At 38.7% G+C, this 16415-nt stretch overlaps 1 protein-coding gene across 7 annotated transcripts in view; it reads left to right on the top strand.

The window, feature by feature from the left end:
* Nucleotides 1-16415, top strand: part of adcy7 (adenylate cyclase 7) — a 72746-nt gene that overhangs the window by 32701 nt on the left and 23630 nt on the right. For 5 of the 7 annotated variants that reach the window (XM_020592338.1, XM_020592337.1, XM_020592339.1 and 2 more), the window contains exons 2-5: nt 2786-3452; nt 9774-9971; nt 13696-13860; nt 14444-14593. In XM_020592338.1, the coding sequence (XP_020447994.1) occupies nt 3288-3452; nt 9774-9971; nt 13696-13860; nt 14444-14593 (678 nt within the window). In that variant the 5' untranslated portion in view covers nt 2786-3287. The remainder of the gene's footprint in view (nt 1-2785; nt 3453-9773; nt 9972-13695; nt 13861-14443; nt 14594-16415) is intronic. The other 2 variants (XM_020592335.1, XM_020592336.1) reach the window with 1 other exon arrangement.

Raw genomic sequence — 16415 nt, 5'->3', positions numbered from 1 at the left:
GGAGAATCTTTCATCCACTTGAGTTAAAAAGCTATATACATTACCAAGAGCTACAATAACCACAAATGGGATAACCTCACAAAGTTTCACACTTTACTGGGGAACTAGATAAAGATGCCCACTCTCACCATCTCTATTTGGCATTTTCATTGAACCTCTAGCAGCAGCAATATGTCAGAATAACATCATCAAAGGAATACAAGATACTAACTCACAACATAAAATTAGCCGCTATACAGATGATTTACTATTATATCTACGAGACCCCTACAGTTCAGTACGAGAAACTTTCTCTATTATTAATACACTGTCCAGGATTTCTAACTACACAATAAACTAATAAATCAATCATATTGCCACTCTCTGAAGATGCCTGGGATTCTGCAGCTCAAGACTGTCCCCTACCACTTCACACTGGCAACATTAAATATTTAGGCATCAGTATTTCCCCCCAGGCTGCAGAACATTTTAACCTCAAGTACACCCCTCTGCTAAAAAAAAAGATAGATGATTTCAAACACTGGTTCAACCTCCCACTGTCACTCATTGGCTGAATTGCTACAGTCAAAATGAAAACTTTACCACAAATTAACTACCTATTATCAATGCTTCCCACAACACCAACGGATAAATGGTTCAAATCACTCAATTCTCTAACTTCACAATTTTACTGGAATAATAAGAAACCCCAAATTTCCCTGTCAACACTCCAGAAGAACAAATCAAAAGGTGGCCTAGAAGCACCAAATTTTGAGTATTATTTCTTAGCAAATCAATTACAGTATTTAGTTCAGTGGATTCAGAAGGATAGTTGCAATAGCTCATGGATAGAACTAGAACAAAATCAGATCATGCCTTCCTACCATACCCAATTAAGAAAATTAACTATTTTAAAAATATCACAATCTCTCCAACTCTGACAGCCTGGTGGAAAGCAAACAAAACCACCAAATCATTATTAACACCATGTAGACACACTTCAATTAGGCATAACCCTGACTTTCAACTTCCATCACTCTGCCTGCTCGGTAATGCCAGAGAAGTCAACCACCTACTAATTAAATATAAAAACCCACTTCTTATCTCATTAACTATTGCCAATAAAACAAACTTTCTAAACTGGAAATCTAAAAATTCATTACACATCAACCACTGGACCAGCCTTCTCATAGAACACATCACACTAGAGAAAATATCATCCACCTATAAGAATAATATACCAACCTTTACTGACACTTGGAACCCGTTTCTAACATCTTTTAACTTAAACCAGACACCTGAGGCCGAGGCCACGCACATTCCCACAAACTCCCAGAAATATAAAGGGCTGCTTTGTAATTCATTATTGTTACTGTTATTAGTCCTCATTGTCCATGCTACTGTTTTGAGTGTCACACCTATCAATCAAACCAAATTAACTGAGAATATTACCCACCCACCCCTTTTTTTCCTCTTGCCTCTCATTAATCATTTACAGATCTGTTAATTTCATTTATTTATGAACATGTTTACATATATATGATTGTGTGTGTATATATAAGTATGTGAATGCAAAAGTATGTATTATAGGATTTATATTGCTTTTTTCTTCTTTATTTTATTACTACAATTATCCATTTTCTATCAAACTGTCTTTTCATTCCTTTACATTTATATCCCCTCCATTTTGCTAATTTATTTGGTTTAATTCTATTTTCCCTTAAGTAATGAATATCAGTCTAGAGTTGGATACACACACACACTACACAATTTCACACACACACTCTTTTCACTCTTTTGTTGATGTCTGTTTTCTCATGTACTATGTTATGTGCTTTGTCCTGTAAATGTGTTATTTTTTGTTGCAATAAAAAAAGGTGTATTTGTATCCACAAAAAAAAGATTACCTGAGATGAGAATGAAGTGGTAAATTCAATGACATTGTATTACACTGACTCCAGTGCAGCTGCTCTCGTTAGCTCCCCAGCCAATCGATGGCTAATTTCTATGAAGATTGTGGAAAACAGAGAGAGGACTTTCTGGATTGTGGGAATTGCAGAGGTATGAATGAATAAGCATGTGCTCATCAAAGGAGCTGGATATTTGTCTCATTCCCACAGCATTCTCAGTGAGTCACATAAAGTGTCTGATTACATTCTGCCTTTTCTCATACATCAAAGATCAAAGATTTTTTTGTCAATTCACTATATGTGCATGACATACAAAAAAATACTGTTTCTCTCTCACCTAATGTTGAATGCCCATACCATTTAAGAAACTAAAATAGAATAAAAGCAAACACAGAATAAACAGAATATGAAAACTGAATTAAAGTAATTAGGATAAACTATATGGTACAACCTAATAGGCTATGATGAAACTCAAAGCCATGTGCAAACAGCGACAGTAGTGCAAATAATAACAAGAAGATTGTCAGGTGGTTAGCATCACCAGGGGCGTTGGTGATGGGATGCATAATAGCTTATGAAATGTACATGGATAGCAGTGCAAATGGCCAGTGGCCAGTCAGCAGCAGATTTACATGCAATATAACAAAAAGGGGGAATGTACATCAAGGACTTAAAATCTTCTTTTAAGTCATACTTTTTTATGAATGCCTATGGGAAATGTAATATTTCTACAATATTTTAATATAGTTTTTGTTCGTTTCAATGTCTTAGCTTGGGTAGTGATATCAGCATTTGGTTGTGTGTGTGTGTGTGTGTGTGTGTTCTACCAAACCTTTGGTAAAAATAGCTCTTCTTCCTCTTTATGGTTCTTTTCTTCCCCTCTCTACTCCTTCCAGGTGCCTCTATGGAGTGGAGCTGCCAGCCTCACTGTTCCATAATGCTGTGAATCCTGGTGGGACCACTGATGGCTTTTACTGCCTCCCTCACCAAATCTTGTTGTCCTTCTGGTCTTCCGCTGTATCCCTCTCCTCCCCTTTCTTATGCCCCTCTTCCCTCCTCCTCTCTGTCTCTATGGTCCGGGCTTATTACTCAAACCCACTGAAAGGAGTAACACAGTACCCGACAAAAAAGATGAAGCAGGTCTTGCTGCCAACACCAGAGAGAGGATAGAAGGTACAAAGGGAGCAGCGAAAGGGAGAGGGAGACGACCACTGAAGAGAGCTACAACAAAGTTGTGAGAGAAGCAGCAATATTCAAGATGCCACGTCAAAGAAAAAACACTTGAATGTCGTGAGCTAGTCCTCTGATCTACACACACACAAAGTAGTGGAAACACACACTCCTGCTTTCTGGGGCTCCTTGTTAACACCTGCTATGCCTCTGTAAGAAGTGTCAGCCATGCCAACCAAGGGGAAGTACCTGCTGAATGACCAGGAGCTGAAAAATGAGACACTGTACCGCAGATTCTCCTGCATCAGTCAGTACCAGCCACTGGTGCTCTTGCTGGGCCTCTCCATGCTCTTCTGTGGAATCCTCCTCATCCTCTTCTTTGCCCTAAAGCTGGTGAGTCTTCACATCCTCATTTCTTAGTGAGCATGATAAATTGTTTGCAGATTCCACATTCATTGTATTCCAATTGACTGACCATATGCAGATGTAAGAGTGCTTAATTTTTACTTGTGAGGCACAGGTAAGCATTGAGGTTTTATAAATGTATGGAAAAGATATCAGTTTTATTTTCTGTACAGAAAACATTAACTGTAACTCAAAACCTGCACATTAAACTGTGATGCACTGCAGTCATTAGGCCAAGCAGTGATTAGCATCGATCAGTGGTCCTTGTGAATGTCTGCACATGATTTATAGTTATTCTCTGCAAAGAGACATCAAACATTATTAACTGAACCTCTAAAAAGTGAGCAATTTGACAATTTCTTTGGAAAGCCTAGGCATATCAGTGGATTTCGGACGCCAGATTATTGTGACCTGTCTAATATAACCTGCTTTATAGTACAACTTGTTTGTAAACAGCTTGTGTGAGCCAAAGTTTTCAAACTGTCAACTGCAGTTCACAACCTGTGTGACCTGGTAAACAACATTAACTGGTCAGACCTGTCATGGATACAATTTACAGGAACATAAAGGGAACACAGTGATGACATATTTTCCTGACCTTGAAATGCATTTTTGGAGGAAATGCAGGTCAGAAGAATGGATGATGTTAGGTAGTCCAAGGCAGGGTGTAAGCTGAGTTTCTGAATGTTTTCTGCACATGGTCACTTAAATGTAATACACAATAATTACAGAATAATAGTGGTCATTGTGAATATACACTTTCTCCTGTCAGTCTTATGTGGTTTCAGTAATTTCACAAATCAAGTAACTTCACTGGTGTCTTTTCATCTTGGAATAAGGAATAAGGCAAATGACTCTGATGTTAATGCTGTGCTTTGAGTAGAGCATGGATCAAGCTGCATAATTTCCGTCCGAATGCAGGCCCGAATCCTCGGGTACCGATGGATCCTGTCGGGCTCGGCTCAGATATCCACACTCTAGCTTTGATTGAATCTACAGATGGGTGACAAAGGAAAAACCAACATAAAAATGTCTTAATAAGGTGTTGGGCCACCACTTCCAGAACATCTTCAGTGCACATTAGCATTGATTTTCTAAGTCTCTGAGTTCTACTGGAGGGATGAACACCATTCTTCCAAAAGATATTCCCTGGTGTGGTGTTTTGATAATGGTGGTGGAGATGCTGTCTGAAATGTTGGCCCAAAATCTCCTATAGATGTTCAGCTGGGTTGAGATCTGGTAGCATGGCGGTTCCCAGACTGAGGGGAAGAAGATGGGGCCTGGAGTTAAGTTGGGGGGGATGTAGCAAGGATTAATTATAACTGACATGTATGGTAGTGTGAGGGGGGCCTCAAAAATATTTTACCCACAATGGGGTTCCCAGCAAAAAAAAGTTTGGAAACCACTGCCACTGCATACGATTCACATAATTTTCATGCTCATCAAACCAATCAGTGACACCTTGTGCTCTATGGATCAGGACACTGTCATCCTGGAAGAAACCACTCACTTATTCAGGTTCTTTCTTTAATTTGTCACCCATCTGTACTAGACATTATAATGGCTTGTAAACAGTGAAACCAGTAACAAAGATTTGGCTTCAGACTGTACTGTAAGGCATGAAATTATGTAGACTGTTCCAAGTGCTGCACAACAAATGTTTTACAATAACTTCACTTCACATACTGTAAGGCTATGATCATATGTCTCCTAAAGCTTGTAACAGTGATAGTTTGTACATAAACACCAGACCTGGTGATCATACTCCAGAAAATAGTTCTATTAAACAGCACTTATCCATTTTTTTTTCTCTCAGAGAGAATGTTGTTTCTATTGGGTGGCTAATTGACTATGTCAGATAAGCAAATCAAAGACAGCATTATGGTCAGATCCATCTATCCATCATCTATACTGCTTATTCCTGAATAGGGTCACAGAGGGGCTAGAACCTATCCCAGCTGACACTGGGCGAGAGGCAGGGTACACCATGGACAGGTCGCCAGACAAACAACCACACACACTCACACTTACTCCTAGGGGGAATTTAAAATCGCTAATCAACCTAAGCTGCATGTCTTTCGACTGTGGGAGGAAGCCGGAGTACCCAGAGAGAACCCATGTAGACACAGGGAGAACATGCATTGTGGTCAGATTACCTGTATAATTACTAAGCAAGAAGCTATAGATAAAAAAAACAAACAAACACTTTTTAGTTATGTGGTTCTAGTATTATGCTATTTTCAGCCACAGTTTATCTTCTCTTGCTACATTGGTTGCCAGTACAGTTTAGAATTGACTTCAAGGTGCTACTATTTGTATTTAAGTCTATAAATGGCCTCGCTCCTCCATACCTGTCTGATCGTTTGTCTATTTATGCTCCATGCAGAGCTCTGCGCTCCTCAGAACATCAGTCCTTGGTTGTCCCATGGTCTTCATACAAAAAATGAGGTGACCGCTCTTTTGCTGTGTATGGCCCCAGACTCTGGAATTCTCGACCACTAGAGCTATGGTCCATAACCGAGTTAGCGGCTTTTAAGTCAAATTTTTAGACAGGCCTTTGGTGTTTAACCCGTCTTACCTCCTTCAAAGAGACGTTTTTAACTTGTTTTATTCTAGTTGTATCCTGATATGGAAGTTTTTTACTGTTTCTGCCTTAAAATTCTGTGTTTTATTGTTTTAGTAGTGTTTTTTTAGCAGTTATACATGTTCTGCTGTGAAGCACTCTGTGCTCCGCTGGAGTTGTAAAGTGCTGTATAAATAAAGGTTTATTATTATTATTATTATTATTATTATTATTATTATTATCCTTTGGTATACATTCATGTTAAGGAGACTAAAAACAGTTAAAGAATTAGCTACCTCTGAACAGATGCCCCTTAACCAATTGTAACCTGGGCTTAGGAAGGTGCTATATAAATAAACTTTGCTTTGCTAACTTATCATAACAGGAAATTCACAGGTGTGACAAAATAACAGTGGTTCTGTTAAATGAAGTGCCCAGTAAGCCATCATTCACAATAGCAGGTCCATGGAACTGGTTCACTTAAATTAAAATTCAGTCATAATTAATGTTAAGAATTACACAGTGCTCTTCCTGCTATGACATATTTAAAGGTCAGCATCTGTTCTTGTTAGTGTTGGACAGTTTTCATTGTGTGATATGTTACACCGAAACTCAGACTGTAAAATGTTAATATTACATGACAATATTATTATCATACTACATTAAAAATACATCAAAAGAAAGGATGAAAATAAACAATTAGGATGTCACTGCGATGAAGTAAAGATTTTGGAGAGTGTATGGGGACAATCACAGTAGCCTAATGTTTAATGACGCATGTTATGACTGGATGGCCAGTTTGAATCCATAGACTGGCTGTCAAAATGTGAGCTGTACTTGCTTTAAATAAAATTCTTTAAATAAAATTAAATAAACACATTTAATACAAAAATAAATAAAATGAAACAAAATAAAATCAATATGTAACTTTAAATAAAGCTCTATTATACTACTCTATAAAGTACTAAACTCCTCTTCGCTATCAGTGCAGTTGCTGACAAGCGTGAATGAGTGAGTAATTGTGTAACAGTCTGAATGTGAAGGAGGATGTTGCTAAAATAGATCATGCATGTTTCAGTTGGTTTCCCTGGATGAGATAAAGGTACAGGTCGCTCTGTGTACAGGGAAGTCTCTATTAAACAAAGTTAAGTACATGTTTAATATAGCTAATGATGCCTCTCTGTCAGGAAATTGTTTTCCCTGTCTTTACAGAGAGGTCAGAAAAACTGCAGTAACCCTGGAGCTAGCAGGGATTCAGTTTTGCTCAAAAATACTTCAACAGACTGGATCTGTTTGTTGACTTGCCCTGCTGCACTTCAAACCAAAATCCTCTTTATAAGTTTTGATTGAAAACTGAACAATGTAAAGTGAGTAAAGACAGAACTAAAGCATAAAATGGTGGTTAAAACAATGTAGCTATCAAAGTGCAGAAAGTGTAATACAGAGAGAGGAAACGGCAGGTATTCATTGACGTCTGCTGATCAGCAGCATGCTGTTGATTTTGGCTTGATGTCAGTCAGTATGGCCGATCATACGGTGAACTGACAGCTCCAGTCACTGGAGATTCTATTACTTTCCCTTGTTGGAAAAATCATCATGACCTTCCTTCTATTGTGTTGCTGCTGACACTGCAGCACACTCTCTTTCTCTTGTCTTTGTACTTCTACCGTACATAGAGATCTTTCTTTCACTCTCACACAGTCTCTCCTCATGTTTAGTCACACAGTGATTTCATCTCTTGCTTGTACACACACACACACACCACACACAGTTTTATGTTGTGCAAATTTCTCATTCATTTTAGTTACTCCTAAATTGTGACTATAAACATGCCAAATTCACTCACTCACTCAGTCTCTCTGGGTATACCATTACTCTCTCCTTCTAATTCTTCTTTTCCTCTTTCTTCTCAGCTGTCTCTCTTACACACACAGTTGCTGTGGGTACAGAGGAGCTTACAGAAAACATTGGGATGGAGCTTGTATAACACTGTAGTTAGATGCAAAACAGGGGCAGGATGCCTGGTAGGGGGAGGCTACTGGTGTCAGAAAGTCACTGTCAACTTATATAACTCCACTCCAGTCATTGACATTGGATGAATAGCGACATAGCTGAGAGGAAAACTGAGTGAGCCACTTGTACCGCCGGTCTCAGGCTGGAGATGGAGAGATGGTATTACACAGCCTGTTGTCTGGGCTCTTTAAATTTTATCGAAATACAGTGGCTCTGCATGGTTCTAAGCTGTGAGAGGATGTTTGTGCAGTGTATATTCTTATAACATGTCACTGTCCTCCACACATGACTGTTGGTTTGTCATTATCACTTTTCAGCTACTGTGGGTTTGTTCCCTGCCTTTGCTTGTCTATAATTACTTTTAATTATGATGTTCTGGTTGTAGAGGCATTTTTCACTGCTGATTACAACATAACATAATATACATCTTATTTTATTAATATACAGCATTTTAAAGCAATCAGGAATTTACGGCACACTAAAATCTTGGATAAAACTGTCTCATTTAAATAAATAAAGCATCAGTAAAAACCTAGCGACAATGCAGACATAAATACTGAAAGTTTATACAGGTCACAATCCCCTTTTCAAGAAAAAAAAAATCATGCTGAGTGGGAATAATAGAAGAGTGCAGCAGGTTTCATGTGACTGTTTTAGTCCTTGGTGTTGCTATGCCGTGAACATTAGCTGCATCTGTTCACATGCTTTTAGCTTATTGATATAAAATAATTGTTCTTTTTTTGCGTACAAAAAGGTTTTGTCAAGTCCCACAGCTACACAGAGGGTAGAAAGTGCTTTAGTTGTGATCTGGCCTTTTCCAATGCTGCCATGGTAACCACAAAGCTCAACATACAATGCAGACACGAGCAGAGATCTATTAACACTGACATTGTGCGCCTGTCTCCCTCTTGAGCACTCTTTTAACCCCTTGTTTTCCATTATGTGCTCCCTCCAACACCCACACACTCTGTCCCACTTAAACCAAGACAATCACACACATGAACAATTTGAACAAACATAACTGGTGCTTTCATACATGCATTTAACATGCATGAACCCCACACAGAGATATTCACACAAACAATAACACATACTCAGAGACATGCACACTACTGCACAGTCTTTTTCACTAATGCTTTTCACTGTACAGTAACTCAATAATGAAGGTGGTGGCCTGGAGCAAGCAGGACATGATACAGAGCAAGATGTGAAGAAAAAAAATCTGTAATCCTATGTAAGCCTCAGTGCTCAGGCTGAATTTCAGTGCCTCTCAGGAGCATCTTATACTGAGTGTGACCCTCAGTTTTAACTGAGACACACAATAATTATCTACTGAATAACTGGGCAAGCCCTTATGATCCTCTTTGAGGCTGTAGCTTGTAGTTTTGTAAAGCAAATGTCCTGTAAACCTGTTCATTCAGTGTTGGTGAGGGTCTACTTTGTAATGATGTTTGAGACTTTCCCTCCTGACACATTACAACATTTTTCAATTTGCAGCTGATGTTCCTTAAGGTCGAACAGCAGTTGCATGGTCTCTTTATCCCTCTACCTAATATTGTTTTAAAAATGACTTTGAAAAATACACATATTAGTAATTGTAATATGGCTGTATACAGTAGCACTCTATGTAAAACCTCTTCATGAGGTGCATACACCTCATACATATATATAAGGAACTCAGACTCTACATGTGACTCAAATATTTTTCTTCTTCTCTCTGGCTGCTGCAACAGAGCGCAAAGGAGCATTGTGCCTTTGTAAGCGTGGTCAGCGGTAGCCTGTGTGTGTTTCTGGCTGTGTTTGTGCTGGTGTGCACAGAGATGCTCTCACAACGATGGAGACGTCTACTGGGCCTGATTGTGTGGGCCACACACCTCACTATGGGCTTCACCTTTATCTTTTGCAGCCCCATCATCCTGCCTTGGGACCAGGTAATCTCATTTCTTAGTAGGGTTGAGATAAAGGTTATACTTTTTTCACACAACTTTTAGAATAAGATTCTCGCAGGCCACACAGACTTGCATGTCTGGGTATGGCAGATCTTCAACAACACATACAAAGATTGAGAAAGCACCAGTGGTTATGTCCTTATTTTAATAACTAAGTGTAAGGTCTTTTTTTAATATAAACATTTCTTATTTTTAATATTCAGATGGCTGTTTTTATTTTAAAATTCTTTTGAGCTTTGATTAATCAAAGTAATTTAACAGTAACATGTACTTCTTTTTTCTGGAAGCATTGTTACCTCCACCAAGGTACAATATGTGTTTGTTGGTTGGTTTGTTTCTTAACAGGATAATTCAAAAAGTAATAAGTGTATTTGGAGGAAATTTTAGGAGAGGATAGGGTATGGGCCACAAAACAATTGATTAGATTTTGGCACAGATCCATAGCATAATTTAGATAAAAGAATATTGTAAAAGATTATTCACCATTATGAGTGCTGGAAAGGCTGATAACTGTATGTGATCCTCTTTACAGCCAGTGTGCAGCTGCGCTGCTGTGCACTCTGATCACATACAGCAGGCATGGGCAAACTACGCTCTACGACCCGCGGGCCATATACGGCCCACTAGGCCTTTTATTCCAGCCCGCCGAACTTGTCCAAATTATATTATTAAATTGTTATTAAACCTCATTCATTTTGCCTTTTCCCTGCAATGCTTGCATTTTCCCAGTAGATGGTGCACTTTAGACACATTGACCTCTCTACCATCACTTTTTCACTTTGCCCTTCTTCAAAAATGAGCGACCAAAGAAAATAAAAGTGGACAGTGAGTGATGAGTGTTTAATAAGGAGTGGACAACAAAATAGTTTTTTACTGAAGTCCAATCAACAGCTGTATGTTTGATATGCCAAGAAACTGTTGCACTTTTCAAAGAATACAATATCAGCCGTCACTTTGCCACAAATCATGCTGACTACGCTAGCAAGCAGTCAGTGCAAGAACAGGCAGCTACTGCTCAGAGGTTGATGGCTAATTTACAGACTCAGCAAAATATTTTTCACTCTAGTTTTTCGGATTAATTTGTGAGGGATATTGCAAATTATATTTATTTTCCACATGTTGCTCCAGAGCAAAATATCTCAAAAACTCCTAGTCAGATCAAAAAATTATGGCTATTAATGTTCTGTTCCTAATTCGACTAGTCCAGTTTTTGTCATTTCTGGTACTGGGCCTTTCTTCTACACCTTTTTCCACAAGGTAACTAATGGCCACATCTTCATCAAATTTGCTGTGGGTGTAGGACAGGCACGGACAAACTACGGCCCGTTAGGCTTTTTAATCCGGCCCCCCGAACTGGTCCAAATTATATTATTAAATTATGTTATCATTAAACCTCATTCGTTTTGACTTTTCCCTGCAATGCCCGCGTTTTCCCCAGTAGATGGTAGATCACTGCATCATTTATCAGGAATCTCTGTGTATGTCTGTATTGCAGCTTAATCATGTCGCGAATACAGTCTTAAAACTTGTTAACTTTATACGTCAGTTTATTACGTTACTGGAGGAAACCGATGCGGATCACCAGGACTTACTTTACCACTCTCGTGTGCACTGGTTAAGTTTGGGCAATGAGTGTTTGAGCTTAAGGAGGAGATTAGCGCACTTTTGGAGTTAATGGGGAAATCCGACGTATTTCCTGAGCTGAGCGACAAGAACTGGTTTTGTGACTTTGCATTTGCTGTTGACATTTTTTCACACTGAATGTGAAGCTACAGGGGAAATATCAGTTTGTGCATGACATGTACACAAATGTGAGAGCCTTCAAATCCAAGCTGACTTTATTCTCCAGACAAATTTCAAACAAATCTTTCACTCATTTTCCCACACTAGCCATGCAGAGGGAGGCCACCCGAAACACGAAGAAATACTGCAAATCAATGGACGACCTGCACGGAGATTTCTGCCGTTGTTGTTCTGATTTTGAAAAAGTTGACAAGTCACTTCAGCTGGTGTCCTGTCCCCTGTCACAAGACCCTGAAACAGCACCACAGGAGCTGCAATTGGAACTAATCGATCTTCAGTCTGACTCCGTTTTAAAGGAGAAGTTCAACTCTCTTAAACTGAATGACTTTTATGCTTCACTTAACAAAGTCACGTTTCCAAACCTCCGGAGGACAGACAGCACAGAAGATGCTGGCGTTGTTTGGCTCGGCCTATGTGTGTGCGCAGACGTTCAGCATCATGAACATAAACAACGCCAGTCACAGATCCATGTTAACTGACCAACACCTCGGGTCTATCTTGAGAATAGCCACAGCAAAACTAACTCCGGGCTTTGATGCACTGCCTAAAAAGGGAGATCAACAACACTGTTCCCACTAAAATTGAAGGTTTATTTCTCTACTGTGTTATGTAAAAATGCATTTGGAGAATAATTTGTACAATAAGCCTTGCATGTTCATGCTTTGCTACCTGTTAAAGGCCAAAACCTTTTATGTAGTGGCTTTTGTATGTCATTTATATTAGTTCATACAAACACACCCGGCCCAGCCCCTCTGTCAAATTTTAGAACCCATTGTGGCCCGCGAGTCAAAACGTTTGCCCACCCCTGGTTTATACAGACAATGCCCAGGGTGAATGAAAGCTGCCCATTCATTGTCAATGGGAACTTAGTAATGTCACTCAGTCCACCCTGTTGTGTGAGACAGGTACTGGAGGAGTCCAGTGAGGCACCAGCCTAGAACTGGAGAAAGATCTATTCTATGCAGTGACAGCTGGGCGAGAGCCTGATGGTAGAGGGAGATTTTGAGCCAAGCTCAAAACTGTTATCATTTTCATCCAGAGGACTGGTATTATGCCATTTTGTTACCTTTTTACATTTTTTTCACGTGACAAAGTAGCCGCTTAGATTGAGAATATGTGATCAGTCTGCCCAAATAATGCCAATTTAGGAATTTGTTCTGATATTTTCGGAGATGTGAATGCTCATTATCTGACCAAGATAGCTCTATTAGCAGGCAGCTACATCTTGTTCGGAGCACAGTAGTCTGTCAGTGAGAACACCGGTGTTCCAGCTAGGTGCGTTTTCACCGTCGGAACCTAATGAGCAGTACACCATGTACCTCCCTTTATCATTACCTGGCATAACCTCAGTGTTTGACGGGGACTGTCAACCATCTGGTTTTACTGTATTTTCCTCTGTGTCGGTTTTGAGGGGCTGCCCTCCTCCACTAATGGAGACTGTATGAGCAGTTTATCAACCAGCTGTTGAACAAGCAGAACACAAACTTGCAGAATAGTGAAATCTTCACCACTTTGCCCACAGTCCACTCACTGAAGTCCCTGTTTTACCCCTAAACCAATGAGATAATGTTTGTCATATCATTTTTCTTGAATAACCCTCAAACTATTAATGATATCAGCTTCATTCCAGATACCAGCAGTAGGTTTTCATGGTCAAGCAATCATATTATGAGGGTCACACTATCATGGGAATATTGCTTTTATGGCATTATGGGGAAATTGAGTTGCCCTTGGTGGAGGTTGCACTCTGAGTGCTGTCTAGTTCAAGTTACGTTAAAGTCTAACCACGTTTATGACACCAAATCATTCAAAATAAGTAAATGAATTTAGCATTTAGTAGAATTTTATTTAGCTCTGGCACAACAGATGACCTCTTGAAATAACAAAGCCTTTATGTTTCCAGGTGCCTTTCTTCCTCTTCATCATCTTCACTGTGTACACCATGCTGCCATTTAAGCTGTGGTATGCTGTGGTGTTGAGTGTGATCTCCTCTCTGTCCCACATTATGGCCCTCTCTGTGCGCCTCACCGTTTACAGCAATGAGCCCACTCCTTACCTTGCTAACCAGGTGACGCCATTTGGCTTTAATCTATTCCAGATGTTCCTCTAATATTAATATATCAGACTGGGGCTATTGCTTGTACAGTACTTGTGGAGTGTGTTAAACACTTGAAGTCACTATAGTTTACTTATGGTCAGTGCTACTCTTTCTGTACTGAAGCTGCAGTTAACTTTTGTATCAATATTTGATGTAGTTAAATTTAACCAAAAAATGATCAGAATGGGAAAATCCTTCAGACACCAAGACACTAAAACTACGCATTGAAACTTTGGAAGATAATGCTGACTTTAATTGAAGAAATCAGAAAGAATAAAATGCAAAAAGTTATATGAAAAGATAATATACTAAACAGCATAAACCCATGTATTGTTCTGATTTGCATTGGCAGACTAGAATAGAATATGGTACTGAGATGTCCAACAGTCATAGACAACAGACAGAAAATGAATACATCTAAACTCCCTACTAATTTTTAAAAAATTTTAGTTAATAAATATGTGATGAACAACATGTAAAAGTAAATCCATTGGTAAAGTAAATTAGTAATGTCTGTTTGAGCTCTAATGTCTTCTTTTGTGTATTTCTTTAGCTACTGTCCAATGCAGTGGTGTTTCTGTGTGGCAGCATGGTTGGAGCCTTCCATAAGGTCCTGATGGAGAAAACCTTGAGGCAAACCTTCAAAGACACCTTGAGATGCCTGATCATGCGGATGAAGCTGGAGATAGAGAAGAGACAACAGGTTAGTGGCATCCAAAGACTGGTGCTAAGAATAGCTACAATCTTTCTGAAGAACTGGCTATTAAATCGAAAAGGCTGGGTTAGTTTCCAAATCCTTTCAAAGTTTGGCCAGTCAAAGCAGCACTCGATAAGTATGGAATCTTTTTTTTATTTTTTAGAATACTTAACAAGAGTATGTTACAACATACCGTTGTTTAAGTATTCTGGAATACATTTTAGATTATTATATAAAAATAAATAAAGACCTTTGGCTCATCAAAGTCCACATAGATCCTTATTAAGAAGGGTATAGTGACAACCATCAGAGACAAGATGAGGCACTGTTTACATACACACACACATTCTTAGTGAATAATGATATATTAAAAAAATTAATAAATTTAGTATTTGACTATTAAAAAAACTAGACTGGCATGCCACCATTTTATACAAGTGAAAAGTGTACTGTATATTCTAAGGCAACTATAATCCGCATTTTAGTACCATTGTGTTAGTGTCATCTTTAATTTAGGAACCTCACTGAATGGAAACACATTACAGGCAAGTCATGAAAATAACTAGACCGTATTGCCATACTCTTATCATTTTATTTCATTTTTAAGATGCTTTGCCGTTGGCTGGCCTCATGTTGACTCTCCCATGGGTGTTTTCATTGTGACTAACAAATCCTTCTCAAATTAGATTTTCCTGTGATGCCTTTTAAATGAGATGCATCTGTGCTGACTTGATTCAACTTCAGAGACTGTTTTAAAAACATATTTTCCACTTTTCTTATTTTTTATGACTGTTGGCTTAGTATGGGACATAAAATATGCTGACAAGGAAGCTGCTGTGTTACCCAGCAGGATGAACAAGGAGCTGAAAGGAACGATTTAATGGTTAACATTTAAACCTCAGGCTGTATTTGAACGGGGGCTGAAAAGGGGGAGCCTGGTACACAAACTTAGCCAAGGAGAACAGGGACATTATAGCAAAACTGCTCCAAATGGGGATCCAATAAGAAACTCATACTGTGATAAATGTCATTAGGAAGGGTTCAGTGAGTTCCCTTGAAGTGTTTCCTGAATGCAAAGAATGACAAAATGACATTTATAACTGTGTGTCGTAAATACTCTCCTTTGAAATTCTCTGAAATTGATCCTTCTACACTCCAACATCCTGAGGAAAGCAAGTGTGCAGATATATGTTATGTTTTTTAAGTGTTAGCCCATATTCATTAAAGGTATTTTATTATCAACCATCCACTTGAGTTCCTGGATTGCATTTTTCCTGCCACATCTTATCCATGCATGAGGGGAGATTTTTGTTTCATGGTTTTGATATGCATGTTAAATATAATATATAATTTATAGTATTAATCTATACAGAATGGATAACATTTCCAGAAGCACTACAGTATTTTATGTGACAGTCTGCATTTGCACACCATCATGTAGACAAAGACTTTATGAAATTCAGCAAGAAAATAAAAGGGTCATTTAAACCCTGTAGGAGGTAATCCAGAGTGATGGAGAACAGTTCATGTTGCAGCAGAGTGGAGCAATTTCACCTACACACAAACGCACATACACAATATACAGTACATTGCCTCAGGTGAGTATGTCATAATCGCTCCCACTTTTTGTGTTGTCGTATCCCAAATTCCAAGATGATGAAATATGGATTATTTTTAGTTTACATACATGTTTAATGTATGTATTTATGTAGTTTTTTTTTTTAATAAATCAAAAGTTGGAATGTTTTGAGTGAAAACAGATTCACTTTGTTACTGTAACACTTCAAGTTAAGGTGCCGTTTCATTTGTCTGTGTCCTTAAGATGATT

Source organism: Monopterus albus, unplaced genomic scaffold (genome assembly GCF_001952655.1).
Source record: "Monopterus albus unplaced genomic scaffold, M_albus_1.0 scaffold17.1, whole genome shotgun sequence".
NCBI classification, from domain to species: domain Eukaryota; kingdom Metazoa; phylum Chordata; class Actinopteri; order Synbranchiformes; family Synbranchidae; genus Monopterus; species Monopterus albus.
Note: the sequence above shows the minus strand (reverse complement) of the source record. Positions and strands in the feature narration are given on the sequence as shown.